Source organism: Onychomys torridus, chromosome 5, assembly GCF_903995425.1.
Source record: "Onychomys torridus chromosome 5, mOncTor1.1, whole genome shotgun sequence".
NCBI lineage: Eukaryota > Metazoa > Chordata > Mammalia > Rodentia > Cricetidae > Onychomys > Onychomys torridus.
In genome coordinates, this window is record NC_050447.1 from 15,298,172 (window position 1) to 15,313,920 (window position 15,749).

Consider the following 15,749-nt stretch of genomic DNA (forward strand, 5'->3'; position numbering starts at 1 on the left):
GTCTAACTATCTCACTCCAAAGTCCACTGTCAGCTCCCTGAAGGCAGGTACCCAGAATGCCTCTGAAATGGCCATCCAGCTCAGGCAGTACCAGCCATCCACCAAATGAAGCAAACTAGATCTGCCAGCCGTCTGCCTGTAATTTCTTGGACAAGTGCACGGGGATGTAGTTCATTAGGTAGTGCTTGCCTAGCATGCACAAAGCCAGAGCTTGGATCTCTGGCATACCATAAACATGTTGATACATGTTGGCAATCCCAGCATTCAGAGGGAAGAGGCAAGAGGACCAGAAATTCAAGATCTTTCTCAGCTATAATGCAAGTTCTAGGCCAACCTGGAATACCTCAAAGTATTTTTTGAGACTCCATCAAAAAAAAAAAAAAAAAAAAAAAAAAAGAAGGAAGCAGCCCCATGCCCATATGTCCAGCCTCTTTATGTATTCCTGGCATAATGCAGAGACACAGCATAGCTCAGTGGTCTCCAAACTCGTCTTCAAATAGGGTCTAGTCCTAGCTGCCCATGGGCAATTGACTTACATCCCTATGCTTCCGCTTCCCTCTCTGTAACACACGAGGGATCACAGTACCTGCCCATAGGTGTCTGTGAAGCTTGGATTGGTGTGACTTGTTCAGAACAGCCTTGGCCCCTAGGAAGCCAGCAATGGAGGGCACTGATTGTGTGACTGTGCACAGCCCAAGCTGCTGCCTCTGACCTCCTTAAGCCCCGCCCCCAAACTGGGGGCCAATCCGTGCTCTAGGACCCCAAGGTTCCCTAAGGTGCACATCTGGCCCGCCGGCTTCAGCCCACCACCCACCACCGGCCGGCACCCCGCTGAGGTCGCGACGCCGCCCCCGACCGGCCGGAGCCTCTTGAGGCCTGAGAGTGCCGGATCCGCTGAGTGGCGGGGCCCACCCGGAGACGCGCGAGCGGCGCAACCCGCGCCTTCCCAGCCAGTCCCCCGCCGCGGCCGCTTTGTGCCAAGCCCAGACTCTGAGTTACTGCGCCGCAGCCATGGAGCCCTCAGCGCGGGGGGTAGCCGGCTGGTTCCCAGGACGGCGCCTCAAAGGAGTCCCAGGGCCGCCTCCATGGGCAGGACGGTGGGGACCCCAAAAGGGCCACGTTCCCAAGGCCACCAGGCTTTCACAGGTCGTGAACCAGAAAGCGCCCCAGATCGGCGGCTGTGCTTCACCTACACTTATCCCATCCCCCTACCTCACTACCACCACCCCTCCTTTCCCCCAACTACCTCCCCACCCCCATCTCTTGCCCTATCTATCCATGACTTCTTCTCTTTCAACCACTGCATCACTGTCTTTCCATCCCTGCTCTGATGTCCCTGGACCCAGATCTCTGAGGCAAGCCCACAGACAGGCTGCAGTGAGCCCAACTCTTGTCCTGTAAGTCTCTGGTGTCCCCGACCCAAGGAGCTTCCACCATCAACACCACTACCCTCAGGTCACAGCCTGGCTTGGAGAAAGGCCGGATTCTGGGCCAGGCCTCTGAGGAGACTGAGGAGCCTCCTGGCCTCATTTCCCCATCTGTCAAATAAGTCTGGAATGTGAGTCCACTGCCAGGTGCTGGGGACAATGCAATGACCAGACAGAGGAGGTACTCTGCTGGATGGTTCTCACAGGGTTGGGTCACGGCCTGGGTCCTGCCATGGCTGATATACTGAGAGAGGCTTGTGTGTCTGTGATGGCATGGAGGACACATCGTCTTGGTTCCTGGGGCAAGAATAAGACTCAGAATTCTAAGCCCAAGCTGGTGACAGCCCTAGCTGAGCTGACCCATCACCCAGGGAGTCTCTCTGGGGCCTGGATTGCACCAGAAAAGCCAAAATGGACTAAACCAATGGGGTTGGTAGCAATGAGCAGGGAGGGAGCTCAGGAACACCCAGCCCTGTGGAAGTAATATTTTTCAGGCCCCCTCCCATCAGAAACCCCTGTCATCTGGACACATGTCCCCTCCAGGATGGTCCAGTCCAGACAGCTTCTCCCCACCATTCCCTTCTGAACAGGAAGTGTACTATTGAAGTGTACACTTGCCGAAGCCTCTGCCTCCAACTACAGTGAACTTACATGTGCGCCTGTCGCTAGAGCCTCAGTACAGAGTCCATGCTCAGTAGACACATGGGATGCACGAATGAGTGAGCGGACAGCCAGCCAGAGTGTGGGTCCTAAAAGCCTTGAGACTCAAGCTGACATGAGAAGAACCAGCAGCAAGCAGTCTAGAGGACATCTCTAGGGACTCTCGCATGAGCGTTTCAAAGGACCAGAAAAGCTCTAAAGGTTTGAGAAAGTCACAATTCTGCTTAATCCAGTGTTGCCAAGTGCATCTGGCCACAGGAGACATTATACCACACATAACCATGATTTCCTAAACAGCTGGAAAGGACTTGCTTCTTTGTGCTTATGAAAGGATCCAGCCAAGCACAGCACTGGGCACACAGGAAGTGCTCCAGAACACCTGAATGATGGATACAGAGAAGCCACACACAAAGACCACCACTGCAGTGATCAGACTCTTCCCAGGCTGCTGGCACCCGAGGCTAACTCCCACATTGTGCAGGTGTGCACATGCACATACCTTGACTCCCACACACATGTACAAAGATAGAGAGGCACACTTGGGAAACATGCTGAGAAATATAGGCATTTGCATGCAAGTACACATACCCACAGGAACACAGAACTGTGTGCACAGGGATATACAGTCTCTGTGGCAATGTTCTGCCCTCCCAACAAACATTTCCTGTGCCTGGCCAGTGATCGAGGGGGCAGAATCTGCAGGGAATATGGAGAAGACAGGCCTTGGTCAACACAGCAGCAAGTTCCCAGAATGCCCCTGCTTTTCTCGTAGGCACAATTCTGTCACAAGGTCACTGCACAACCTTGGACACCTGACTTGCAGCTCTCGGGTCACTTCTGACCATCCTCATGAGAAGGGTACTCAGCTGAGGGGTCATGACTAAGGCTCATTGTTAAGAATCATTATTGTCAGGTAGTGGCAGCGCACGCCTTTGATCCCAGCACTCAGGAGTCAGAGGCAGATGGATCTCAGGGTTTAGGGCCAGCCTGGTCTACTCAATACAGCCAGGGCTACAGAGCAAAACCAAAGTGAGTGCCCAGATTCAGGGACATCCAGACCCTGCCTATGACAGGCACACCTTGTGTCTGCATACAGCACTCATTAGATGTTAGTACTCCTGGTGGTGTGATCCCATTCTCGAGGCACAAATAAAATGCTGGATTCTGCCCATTCCCCTATCAAAGGAATTCCCTCTGTGTAGCCCATCACAGCCCACGGCCTGTGCCTCTCTCTCCCTCGGCTGCCCTGTGTCTAATCCAGCTGTCAGGGTTCCATACCTTTCCCAGCATGCCTTCCACTGGGTCCCCTCTGAATGCTCCTCTGAACCAGGCTGAGTCTCACCTAGGTAAGATGTCCAGGATGTAGGAAAAATGAACATAACAGAAGAAAGAAAAAAGGGATGGGGACTGGGAACTAAGGATGCAGGGGAGAAAACAATGCCCACACTCCTAAGCAGTGCCCATGAACATGAGAAACTCCACTAACATAGCAAGTGCAAAGGAAAACAATGTGTGATTTCGTGGCGGTCTGCTTGGCAAAAAGAAAACAAAAAGAGAGAGGAAAGAAATCCCGTTTGGGCAAGGATGAGGGGAAACCCACCTTCATGCACCAGTTAACGGTGGGCGAGCTGGTATGATGTTCGCAAGTCAATTTGGAAATAGCTACACCATTTTTCAAATGAATACTCCTCGACCCAACAATCCCACCTCTAGAGATCTAGACTAAGAAACGCTCAAACAAGAACACAAAAGTCTGTAAGTGCCGATGCTCCCCACATCACTGTAACAGCAAAACACTGGAGGCAATTCCACATCTGCCAGCAGTGGACTGTGCGTAAACTCCAGTGCCTTCTGGCTGTTGATGTGAAGATCTACAACACTAACATGGTAGTAACTTCCACACTAACAGTCTTCAGCCCCGGCTGTACATTCAATTTACAGGAAGCTTTTAAAAAAAATAAAAATTTAAAAAATTTAAAAAAAAAACTAACCTGGGACCTTATCTTCAAATTTTCTGGTTCCAGGTAATATCACTACCACTTCAAGTACCTAAGGAAAAAAACTAATTATACAACAAAGGCTAGAAACCCACTGCCATGTGAAAATAACGAGAGGTGGCATAGTCAGGTAGCAGAAGATACTATCTGTGTGCATTTGTAGATGCTCCAGATGTCCTGGATAAATGCACCCTTGAAAATGTCTGGGTGAGATGATGACAGCCACTGTCACCAGGAAAGAAAGAGGATGAAGATATCTTGAGACTCAGAAATCTTTTACTTGGTTTTAAAGATGTGAGCACAGCCAGCCCCAAAGGCAGCATTCTATAGAAGAGAGGAAGCAGAGCTGACTCCTGTTCCTACAGAGCCAGGGGCTTCTGCAGCCCTTGAGAAGGCAGATTTTCTAGCTAAAGCTAGTGACCACCAGCTCTGACCCTGGAGCTGGCTAAGATTTGTCCTCGAATCCAAGTTCTTCTGAATGACCTTGGACAGAGCATTTCAATGCCACAGTTTACATGTCTCCAGAACAGAAATAAGTCAGGGAACTGCTACAAGATTCATATGAAGGTACAAATGGGATGGGATTGTACACAACTGACCTCACACATGTCTTCTCCATGGCTCTGGATGGACCCCTGTATGGCCTGGTCATTCTCTACCCTCATCATCCCCGGATGAAAAAGGCACCCAGAGAACCAGCTTAAATGACACTTGGCCAAGCCCCTGGGGCCAGGGGTGTCTGCATGGCCGGCACAAGCAATTCCACAAACTCGAAGATTCTCATACAGCTCAAGACAGTCACACCATGCCAAGCCCTAAGCCATCTTCTCTTGTCTCTTATACTCCTCAACCCCCAGACTGGCAGAAGAGCAGGACAAGACCATCTGCCCACTGCAGATTCCCTAGAACAGTCCCATTGGAGTCACCATTACCAACCCATCACATCAAAAGATAACTTGAAAAAAATTCCTAACTCTATCTTATTATTATATTCCTTATTATAAAGCCAAAAATCTCCTACATTTACCCCCTTTTTTATGCTTTTGTGAGTTAAAAACTATACTTAGGCTGCATGCAGTAACACACACCTATAACCCCAGTACTCTGGAAGCTGAGCAGGAAGATCTCAAATTCAAGGCCAGTTGGCTACATAGCAAAATCATCACACACACACACACACACACACACACACACACACACACACACAAGAGCTGGGGATGCAGCTCAGAGTGTATAGCACTTGCCTAGCATAGGCAAGGCTCTGGGGGCAAGGCTCTGGGGGCAAGACCCTGGTTTCAATTCCACCACACAGCACACAATAACAATCCAACTAGTTCCATCCCCTTCGAGTCGGGAAAGAGACACAGTCAAAAAACTGTCTTGCCCAAGGCCTCAGAGTATGCTCTGTAACCTCCCTCAGCCCCACAATAGAAACCAGGTTGACTTTCAAAAAAGGGGGGTCTTTCTTTTCTATTCTAGATAACTAACAGGACGCCATGCCATTACTGTTCATGTTCTCCTTCCCACTTCTTAGTTTCAAGCCCACTCCTCACTCCTACCACTGTTCCTGGGGCAAACCCTGGAGACAAGGAGGGTGCTGGAGGCCCCTAGCAGTATGAAACTGTAGAGTCCTGGCTAGCTCCAAAGCAACCAGGCCTTTCCAGCCTGGCCCCTGTAGCTCTGTGGCAGTTCAGTGAGCAGCATGAGGCCTGTGCTCAGGCAAGCACTCCGCTTTACTTAAAATTATTATGAAAATCTCACACTAAGCTGTCATTTCTAAAGTGCGTAGAGCTAGAAATGGCAGCTCCAGAAAAGCAAGGACAGGGAGAAAATGGCACTGGCCACTCCCAGCTTCAACAGGCAGAGGGCTCACAGCCCTCCTTCAGCAGAAGCAGAGGTCGAGAGAGGAGGAGGAAGGAGGACCCTGCCTTAGATATGGATGCCAGGAAGTCTTGCTCTGGCCTTAAGACAATGTGTGCCCCAGCCAGTCCACCCCCTCACTTGTTCACTCCCCCACTGATTAATTCATTTACACGTTTCCCACACACTTATTCACACTCCCCCACCGATTGATTCATTTACATATTTCCCACACATTTATTTACTACTCATTCACTGTCTACTTGTTCATATGTATTCCTTCAACAACCAACATGTTTGCTCAATCATAGGTTTTCAGACCTACAACCCAGGCAACCAGTAAAGATCATGTATAAATGACTACAGAGTACCAGATGCCCAACCATGTGTCCACGTCTCAGTCAGCTCTCTCACCTGAATAAGGCAAGGTGGATGCTGCCATCTCTCAAAAGGGCTGACTCTGAGTACTAAGGACTGCCACGCAAGGCAAGACTACCACAGCTAAGTTAGGGAGCCAGACAGCTCTACAGTTAAAATTCAGGGTACAGCTGTGCAGGGGGCGTGGTCTCCCAGGGAGTGAAAAACCGGCCAGTCCAGGCAGGATGAGACTAAGGATGCCAGAAACATGGAAAGATGAGTTTCGATCCAAGATTGCCCTTCATCCAGTGACCTTCAGGACAGAGGGACCCAATGGTAAAGGAGCAAAGGCCTGAAACTTCCCAATTGTGCAGGCTGGCTGATTCCTCCATAGTGGACAAGGGACCTGTGGAGGTTAACCTGGGCACTGCTCACAGGTCCCCAAAGACACAGTGCTCTGCAGCCTCCCCAGGTGACTACAGCCTACCCCTCTTTCCATCTCTCTCCTCTGGGACGCCTGTTCTACTCCTGCACCTTCTCCCTGGAGAGCCCCTGGAGCTGGTGATTGCCTCTCCTCTCCCTAAGTTCAAATCTGTAGCCCCTGGGGGTTAGGAACAAAGTTCTGTCTCCTGCTCAGGAACCAGAAATATCCTGGTAACTGCAAGGCCCCACAGCACCTGGGCCAAGGGTCTAAGCTGGCTGTGGCAACCACACCACCCGTCTGCCTTGTCCAGCCATGTCCCATCCCTTCACCAAACCCAGATGGCAACCACTCTAACTTCAAGCAAGTAAAACTGGGTACAACAGGAGTCAGAGGAGCAGTATGTTTTATTTAATTAAGATCAACAAATTATTAACCCTCAGAGCAGGACAGGATTGACAATACTGTACAAAATAACCCTGTCCAGGTAATGAGAGGGCACATTTCAATTACAGGAAAGGCAGGGGTAGAAAAAGCGCACGCGCGTGCGCACACACACACACACACACACACACACACACCAAAGACTAGCAGATGGCTCTATGCCAACACCCATACATATGTGCCCACACTGGGACGCTCTAAGATTCAAAGCAACCATTCCACAGAGCTGTTCCTCCCTTCTCCTCTCAGGTGAGCCAGCCTGGATAGCAGGCAGGATGACAGGCAAGGACTGTCTGGGTCCTGGCAGGTAGCTGGGATCTGGCTTACCTCGGGTCCTGATCTAGTCAGGCCCAACAAGGTTCCATCCCCAGAAATGTGTCCCCGAGGACAGGACTAATGTTGTAACGCTGCTGATGACCACCAGACCACCCAGCAGCTTCTACCCCACCCAGCGCTGGGTCACCTTCTATACTACAGGCTTTTACTACGTATTCCCAGCTTCCTTGAACTTGCTGGATGAGCCAGGTTGGCCTAGAACTCAAAGAGATCCTCCTGCCTCTGCCTCCTGGGAGGGAAGGTGTGGGCCACTAATTTGCAATCTTAACCAGGTTTGCTCGCACAAAGGTAGGCCACACATCTGCAGGAAGTCAGACTCTTCCCTGGGCCACTCTCTTACCGTCCCCACACTATGCCTCAAACTGTCTTGCAGGAAGGAACTTCCAAAACAATAAACTCTAGAAGTTCCACAGCCCAAGGAAAGCCTTTCACTTGTGTGTTCTCCCTCCAAATGAACCCTCGAAGAACATAGGAGTGCTTCACACATTCCTCCTCTCTCTCAGGCAGTCCCTGGCTCTTAAGTGATATCAGCCCCAGCACCCCCATTATCTAGGAGAGAAAAGTGGCTGTTAAATTAGTGAGCACATCCACAGAGCCCCATTTTATATCCCAATTCAGAAGATGACATGAACATCTGCTTTCACTTCAAGACATTAATTTTCAATTATTGGAGAAAAACAAAATTAGTCCTGACAAATTGCTGGTGAATACTGGCTCTTGTCTGGTGGTTCATAATAACAATTTCAGGGGCCACAATTACTGTCCTAGGACAGACTCTCCTGATGGGTCCCTGTCATCTGGAGTCCCGGACAGTGACAGCTTCTCACTGGTGGTGCTGTCTAGCAACAGTGAGATGATGCTTCCACAAGCTTCTGCAGGCAGGTGCCTGCCTCTCCCATGACCAGATTAGGGAACTGGGGAGAAGACAAGGACAGTGAAGTGGGAGAATGCCCTGGAAAGCCACACCAAGGCTTTCCTCCTCCTCAGAAATAAGATTTTGACGCCAAGCCCTCTGATATCCAGAAAAGCCTGGAACCACCTCATGAGACCACCTCAGAATGTGATAAGCCCTCTGCAGTGGGACTGGAGAAAAGTGCATGATTCTCCTACTGAGATCCCTCTACCCTGACACTGTTACCCAAACTCAAGAGTCCTAACCCCCAACATCCAAATGCTTACAGATACTGACGAGTAAGAAGAAAGTGTTTGTCAAGAAGGAGTGGTGGCCGTCTCAGTTCTGAGAAGGCTAAATAAAGCAGAAGGAAGCCAGCCTGGGCTACACAGAAGATCCGATCTGGAGAAAAAATGTAATTAACATTAGGTGTGGTGGCACATGCCTTTAATCCCAGCACTCAGGAGGCAAAGGCAGGCGAATCTCTGTAAATTTGAGACCAGCCTGGTCTACATAGTGAATTTCAGGATTTCAGGACAGCCAGAGCTATGTAGAGACTCTGTCTTTAAAAAAAAAAAAAAAAGTAATTAAATAAAACTTTTTGCCAGGGTCCCATGGACCCAAGAACCCAAGAACCGAGCTCAGCTACAGTCTCAGAAGAAAAAGAAAAGGAAAGAAAACTGAATTTGCCAACTTCTATGACCAACCAATTCAGAAACTATCCCACTTGATAAGAGATTTATCAACACTTTATTCTCATTTGTCAGGCTTTTTATGTATCTTGGCTGCTATAGTTACTGTATCAATAAGAAGCCACGGAAATATGAATGAGAATTCCAAAATAGCCATGTGGCAGTCTTTCACTGCGACTTGTCACCAGTGAAACCAGAGTGTGAATCAGCTACCGTGCGGAGATTCTGAGGTTGGGAGGCGTGGACGCAAGTGAGGGGAGGTAACCAGGAAGGAAGGCAGGTTAAAAAAGAAAGAAAACAGAGCAACAACAACAAAGGAAAATTCTATCTTTCAGAAGAGAAGGGGAAACGTGGCGACTTCCAAAGTCAACTCAGTAACTGAGCTGACATTGTGTAATTGACTTTGCAAGTAGAACAACAGCAGTATAACAAAGAAAATGTCAGTGTTTTCACAGCGCTAATCTATAACACTGGGAGGCCCTCCCGCTGCCAGCCAGGCCTCACAATACAATAGCTTTCAGAGGGATATTACCATCATGCTTTTATTCCTGACATCAATCAAGACAAAGAGAATCCTTTTCACAAGACATTAAAAATCAAACCTTTGTACAAGAAGGTAGGTAAAACACCATCCTCCTTAAAGACAGCCATGAGGAGCAATCAGCTAATTGGCATCCTTGAAAGAGGGAAAGTATTTTTATTTACTGAGTGTACAACCCCAATCGTTGGCTGCCCCAGACCCTGGCAGGTAAGCTAGGAATCAGAAGTTTCCATCCTCATCTCCCCGACTCACTTCACCCTTCCTGGAGCCCACAGCAGGCTTACAAAGCCAATAGCCAGTGCCAAAAACTTCAAGCCATTTTGGGTGTAAAGCTACTCAAAGGATTCTACACATATAATGCCCTTGCAAGCTGATAGGCATTTGCAGAAATTGTCAAATTTGCCAGCAAACACATATGGGAATTTTCTCAGCTATTCATAGTAATAGGGGACCCAAGTAAGTCTCCACAGTTCTCTGTACAGCAAGTACACTAGACCCACACATCTGAAGAAACCCTAACCGCAACTGTTTTCAAGACATGAGAGCATTAGTCTTGTGCCAAGGGCCAGGCTTGTTTTATGCAAGATCTATACAAAGTGGGTTTCTAAACCTATTTGCTGACCTTGACAAAAAGATCAAGACGTAAGGAAACCTAAGCACCTTCAATTCCATGACTTCAAGATCGTTTGAATGTCTGTGTAACAGCAATTGATGACACACAAAACAGCAGGTCCAAAAGCAGCCAAGTGAGCAGGGCTAATGCTCACGAGAGCATATCATCTACATCCTTCCCAAACTAACCCACTCAGCCACCAGCCCACCAAGGGGCCCAAGAGGGTATACTCTTGATCCCTAAAAGGTGCACACCTACACAGAGCATGGACAATTGTGATAGAGGAGGGACCTCTAAATTGGAAGAACTCAAGGCAATGTGACTGGCCCCTCTGACATCTAATAGACAATGTAGCAAAAGTACGCACTTGAGTCTGATAACAGAGACTGAGATGTTATGCTGGAAACATCTCTGGCAGAAAAGGGTGTTTTCTCCTTTCAGACAAAAGTGGACACCTTTGTTCTATCTATACAGTATTGAAACAACAGGTGCTCTTCATTTTGTTACAAGATGACAAATTCTAAAAGGAAAAGTCATCCTAAGGCTGCCTTGAGGATTCCTTCTCTCCCATCACCACCTAAAGCACCCTTCCATAGAGCCAGGCAGCAAGCCTGCACCGCAGCCTCACTGGTGGGCTCCTTTCGTTTACACATCCAAATGAACAGTTAAGAGAAATCAATGCATCTAATTGCCAGACTATTAAATCCAACATCAGGGGAAGAATTCCACAGCCACCAGCTTAAGAGCTGGCTACTGATATAGCAATTGCTGCAACTTTCTATTACACTGAACCAGATCTCCAGCCTTTCTGTCTCCAGCTAGACAAGCTACACTCTTAAGATGCTGAGCTCCAGTTTCCTCCTCGTGTGGTCCCCCTCCTCCTCTGCTAACATGCCACAGCACTGCCAGGGCTGGCTGGTTCTACTGAATTGCTTTATGGCTGCAAAGTCACCGGCATTTTGCACCTTTCCTGGCGAACGCACACTAGACACCTCACGGTTAAACATTTAGCAAGATTCTCCTGCCAGAGGCACATAGTTATCTTATTTTATTGCTTATTGAGTTTTTTGCAAGGAAACAGGTGTAAGAACCTAAACAGCAATTACTAGATATAAAGGATATTTTCTAGAATGAAACAGGCCTTTCAAAGCCAGGAATCAGTAACTTAATTGGTGTGGAAGGAATTAAATATTAGGATTAAATGTCATCCACCTGAACCCAGAGAAAGCTAAGGAATCTACAAAGGATTTGTCTTGCCCTTCCTGCAAGATCATGTACATTTAGCCAAACAAATCTCAACCATTTACACTTGTGTGTGGTCTCTGCTGAATCAAGAAACCTGTAACCTCAGAACGCCTCTATTTATTACATCTCAATTATTTCCATGGAAACAGGCACAATGGTGAACTACACTGTTCCCAAGTCCCTAGACCACAAAATTTATAAGATGGACTTCCGAGGAGCTTAGGCTGGCAAGAGAAGACAAAGGGAGAGAAGTACAGAAGTCACTAGTGGTCATGTTGGATGGGAGGTGGTGCATGGACACACCTAAGTGCTAATTAATACTAAGAACTGTAATTAGCAGATAGTTGCTAAAATGGAGAAAATCAACAATAGTACAAATTATTAAAAGTTTTTAACTGGGGCTGGGAGAAAAATGTATTCATTTTCTACAGGAATGAGAAGACTGTTGCGTGGAGCCTAAGGGAGCCAGTCAGTTCTCCTTAATGTTGAGTGACAGAGAGACCTGCTGGCAATCCTTACCAAACTACCTGGTATCATCGGCCAAAATAACATCAGTGAATGAGATGACAGCAGCCTAGGGAATGAGGCCAAAATCATCAAAGGAAACAAATTGTTGCAACTGCCACACCACCAGGACAGGCATACAAAAAAAAAAAGGGAAAATCGGTCAGAAAATGTGACTTTTGTCACATTTATGGATTTGTTGGGTAGTTTGGAGGTTTTGTATTTTTTTTTTTTTTTTTAACAAAAATCACAAGGCTTTTGAAAAACAGGCTGCTCACTCTCTGCCCTCCTGCCTTGGCACCCCCCTTCCCATTTGCTGGGCATTCTCCCTATAGAGCTGAGCTTTCCAAAGAAGGACAGACATCCTGGGGGGACAAGTGACCCCACTCCAGAGGGAGGTTGTGTCCAGAGTGGGAAGTGACCCCTGAGGCCTGTTTGATTTTCAAAGCGGCAATACCCATGCTTTCAAATCACACTTTCTGAGCATTCATTCAAAATTGTTACATTTCTGTCTCTCCTTCCTGCTCTGGGCTTTCATATTTCCGAGATCAATTACAAATTACGGTCAAGCGACTTTCACAGCAGAATATACACCAGGCTGGGGGGAAGTCCACAATGCCTCTACATCAGCTCTGACACACAGCAGTAGAGTTAAAGTAGAATGAGATACAATGTAAAAGGCAACCGCTGTTCTTTAAGAAGCACCTTCCAGCATCTTTAAAGGTGAAGACCTTGTGTTTCGAACCCTTGGTGTGGAACAGTCCACACTTAAGCACTGCCTGTGGAGTATTGCTTGAGAGAAAAGGAACAGTTCTTGAGAAGCAATAAATCTTTCACCTATTGTAATTCTTATCAATTCAAATTATCTTCTCTCTTAATTCCTCTGTTGGTATGCAGTCACATCTCCACCTTATTCACCTCTATAAGGTAATAAAAGGCAAAGTACTGAGAGAAAAGAACTAGAGCAGATTTTGGAACTGAGCCCTGGAGAGGTGGGAGGGGGGAGGCAAGGGTCCCCAGACTCCAAGGATGGAAAAGCAATGTTTGGCTGATGTTCCAGAACTTCTCAAAACACCTCCCCTGGCCTGCCTGTCACTTTGCTGCCTCTGCCCATCCCCGCTTGAATTGTTTGCTACACATAAACACATACATTTAGGGACAGACACGTGTTAAAAATCATTTCAAGGCTCATTTCATGAAGGGCTGAGGCTCAATTCTAGTCTTCTGCTGTGATCCACAGAGTGTTTTTAGAATTCGGTTCCGACAGCTCTGAAACACCCATCCATCTGTTTGCTGTGACCTGTCCTGCCTTTGCTTTCTGCGGCTTTCTAAATAAGAGGTCTGGAGACACAGACCGGGTTATATAGGTGGGCAAGCTTTGCATCTGCACACACAGACACGCACAAACACATCAATCTGCTTCTATACATAGGTTTGACCCAAAGTCAACTGCATCAGTTAAAGAAAACTGCTTTCCCCACCAGTAATTCCCATTTTGCTTTTCTTCTGGGTTGCATTAAGTTCCCTCTCCAAGAAATGAGTAGTTAGCCGAGGAAAGATAGCAAATATTATTTCAAACTGCAAAGCTCTTCTTCCCAGACTCCTCTACCCTGTCGTCTTCTGGGAGTCTTCTCTTCTGGCCTCCTTGTCCCACAATCCGAACTCTCTGGAACCTCCAGTTTTGTAGAACAAGTCAGGCTGTTCAAGATTGAGAAGCTGGACGGGGTGAAAGGAGCCGGTGCTGAGTGTTAAGTCTACAGACAGGGTCTCCGTGGGACCAGGTGCCCCTGACTCTCCCGAGGTTTTAGAAGGAAGGGGAAGCCAAGGGTCTCAAAACCCACGTGGTGCAGATTCAGCACCAGCTATTCCAACCAGGAGCAAGACTGGCAGGAAGGGAGCCGGCCCCAACGCCTTCCCGCGCAGGCCTCCAGGAAATGAACTTTTCAGAGCAAAGCTGGGCTGTGGCCAGAGGTCATTAGGGGAGTTGGACCAGGACAAGGGCCTCAGGACTTCGGGCTCCATGGTTGCTCACATCCTGCTTCTCTATCATCTATCTCCCAATGCGCCCAGGCAGAGTCTGGAATGGATACAAAGCAGCAGGCCATGCCTTCCAGAGCTAGCCGGGGAGGGGAAAAAGGGACAGGGAGGACCTGGAGGCCTTCGCAACAGCCTCTCCCCGAGGCATCTGCTCTCCAGGGGTCCCTTCAAACCTGGGACTCTCTGTGGAAATAGAAAGCAAGGGGGATGTGTGTACTTGGCTATCTATAGCTCCTGACAAACGTGCGCACCCTGGGGACTCTGTACAGAAGACAGCCAGAGTGCCCGCGGCGCGGCTGCCCGGGGTGGTACCGGACGCCCTGCTCCAAGGGGCGCTCACAGCAGCCACTGCGCTCCCCTGGGGACCAGCATCCCGCCGGCGCGGCACAGACAATGAACTCCTGGCGAGTCTCCCTGCCCAGCTGGCCTCGGTGGAGCCGGCAGGAAGTGCGGGGGCCCGGGCCGGGAGCTCGGCCTGGGCCTGGGGCGGGGAGGGGGCGCCCGGCTCGCTCTCTCTCTCTCTCTCCGCATCCCCGAGTGACCAAAAGGACACCGGAGAACGCAAGCGAGGCCCGAGGCCAACGAAGGATTGCTGGCCTCCAGGGCATCCATCCTCGCCGCCTCTTCCTTCCCCATGCTGCCGCCGAGATTCGCAATCCCCGCCAAGTCGGCCGGCACCCCTTGATTGGCCACGCGGGCCCGGGGCCGGCGCGCTAGGAGCCGCGAGGGCCCCTATGCAGAGCCCCCCGGCCCGGGTCCCGGCAAGAGAGGGCGCCGGGCCCGGAGCTGATCGCCGGGCAGGGTGTACGTCCTGCCCCCGCCGCCGGCGCCTCCCGCCCGCCCGCGGCCTCCGCCTCCGCCTCCGCCTCCCTCCGCCTCCCTCCGCCTCCTCCTCTCGGCGCTCGCTCGCTCGCGCGGTCCCCGGCCGCCCGCCCGCCCGCCCGCCGGTCCCTCCTCCCTCGCTCTCTCCCTCCCTCCTCGCTTGCTCGCGCCTCCGCCGGGCCTCGCTTGCTCACCTTTCACCGAGCGCGGCTTCGCCTGCTTCCGCCTGGACATGTCCGGGGCTCCGGGCGCTCCGTCGCCGTCCGCGGCCGGCTCCCCGCGCCGCCCCCTGCCTCTCCGGGCAGCCCTTCTCCCCCTTCTCCTCCGCCTGCCTCTCGGAAACTTTGTTTTTTGCAGCCGGGTCGGCGGCCGTGAGGAGCGGACCGCAGGTCCCAGGCAGCCTCCCTTGGGGGGACAGCCCTGGCCGGCCCAGGCCGCTTGGAGGCGGGGGGAGGCCCGGGGGGCGCTCCGGGGCCCTGCCTGTTGCAATGCGGCAGCCGGGGGCTCCGGGTCCCAGCGGCGGTCCCAGCGGCGCGGGGAGTCCGGAGGCCACTCGGCCGAGCCGAGTTATGCAAAAAAAAAAAAAAAAAAAAAAAAAAAAGCCGCCCCCCTCCTCCTCCTCCCCACCCCCCGCCGGCCCCCGGCCCCTGCGGCCCCCTCCCTCTCTCCCCCACACCACCGCCACCCTCACCCTCCTCCTCCTTCTCCTCCGCCCCTTGCCGGATTTTTGTGCAAAGTTTGCAGGCGTCCGGCCACACAGCCCGGTGCGGAGCTCACAATGAACCCATCTGAGGAGGGGGAACCGGCTGGAGCCGGGAGGGTCTCAGGGGGCGAGGAGACCGGAGGCGGTCCGGAGCACAGGAGCTTAGTACCCCCGAAAAAAATAAAAATCCTTCAAATT

The 15,749-nt window shown here is 50.4% G+C and overlaps 1 protein-coding gene across 2 annotated transcripts in view; it reads right to left on the reverse strand.

The window, feature by feature from the left end:
- The window catches only part of Znf423 (zinc finger protein 423), a 303,273-nt gene extending 287,828 nt beyond the window's left edge, over positions 1 to 15,445 (reverse strand). Inside the window, exon 1 of one of the 2 annotated variants that reach the window (XM_036187113.1) lies at positions 15,043 to 15,445. In XM_036187113.1, coding sequence (XP_036043006.1) covers positions 15,043 to 15,082 — 40 coding nt within the window. In that variant the 5' untranslated portion in view covers positions 15,083 to 15,445. Of the gene's footprint in view, positions 1 to 586; positions 639 to 15,042 lie in introns of those variants that run through there. The other variant, XM_036187115.1, reaches the window with a different exon arrangement.
- Between the last annotated feature and the right edge of the window lie 304 nt (positions 15,446 to 15,749).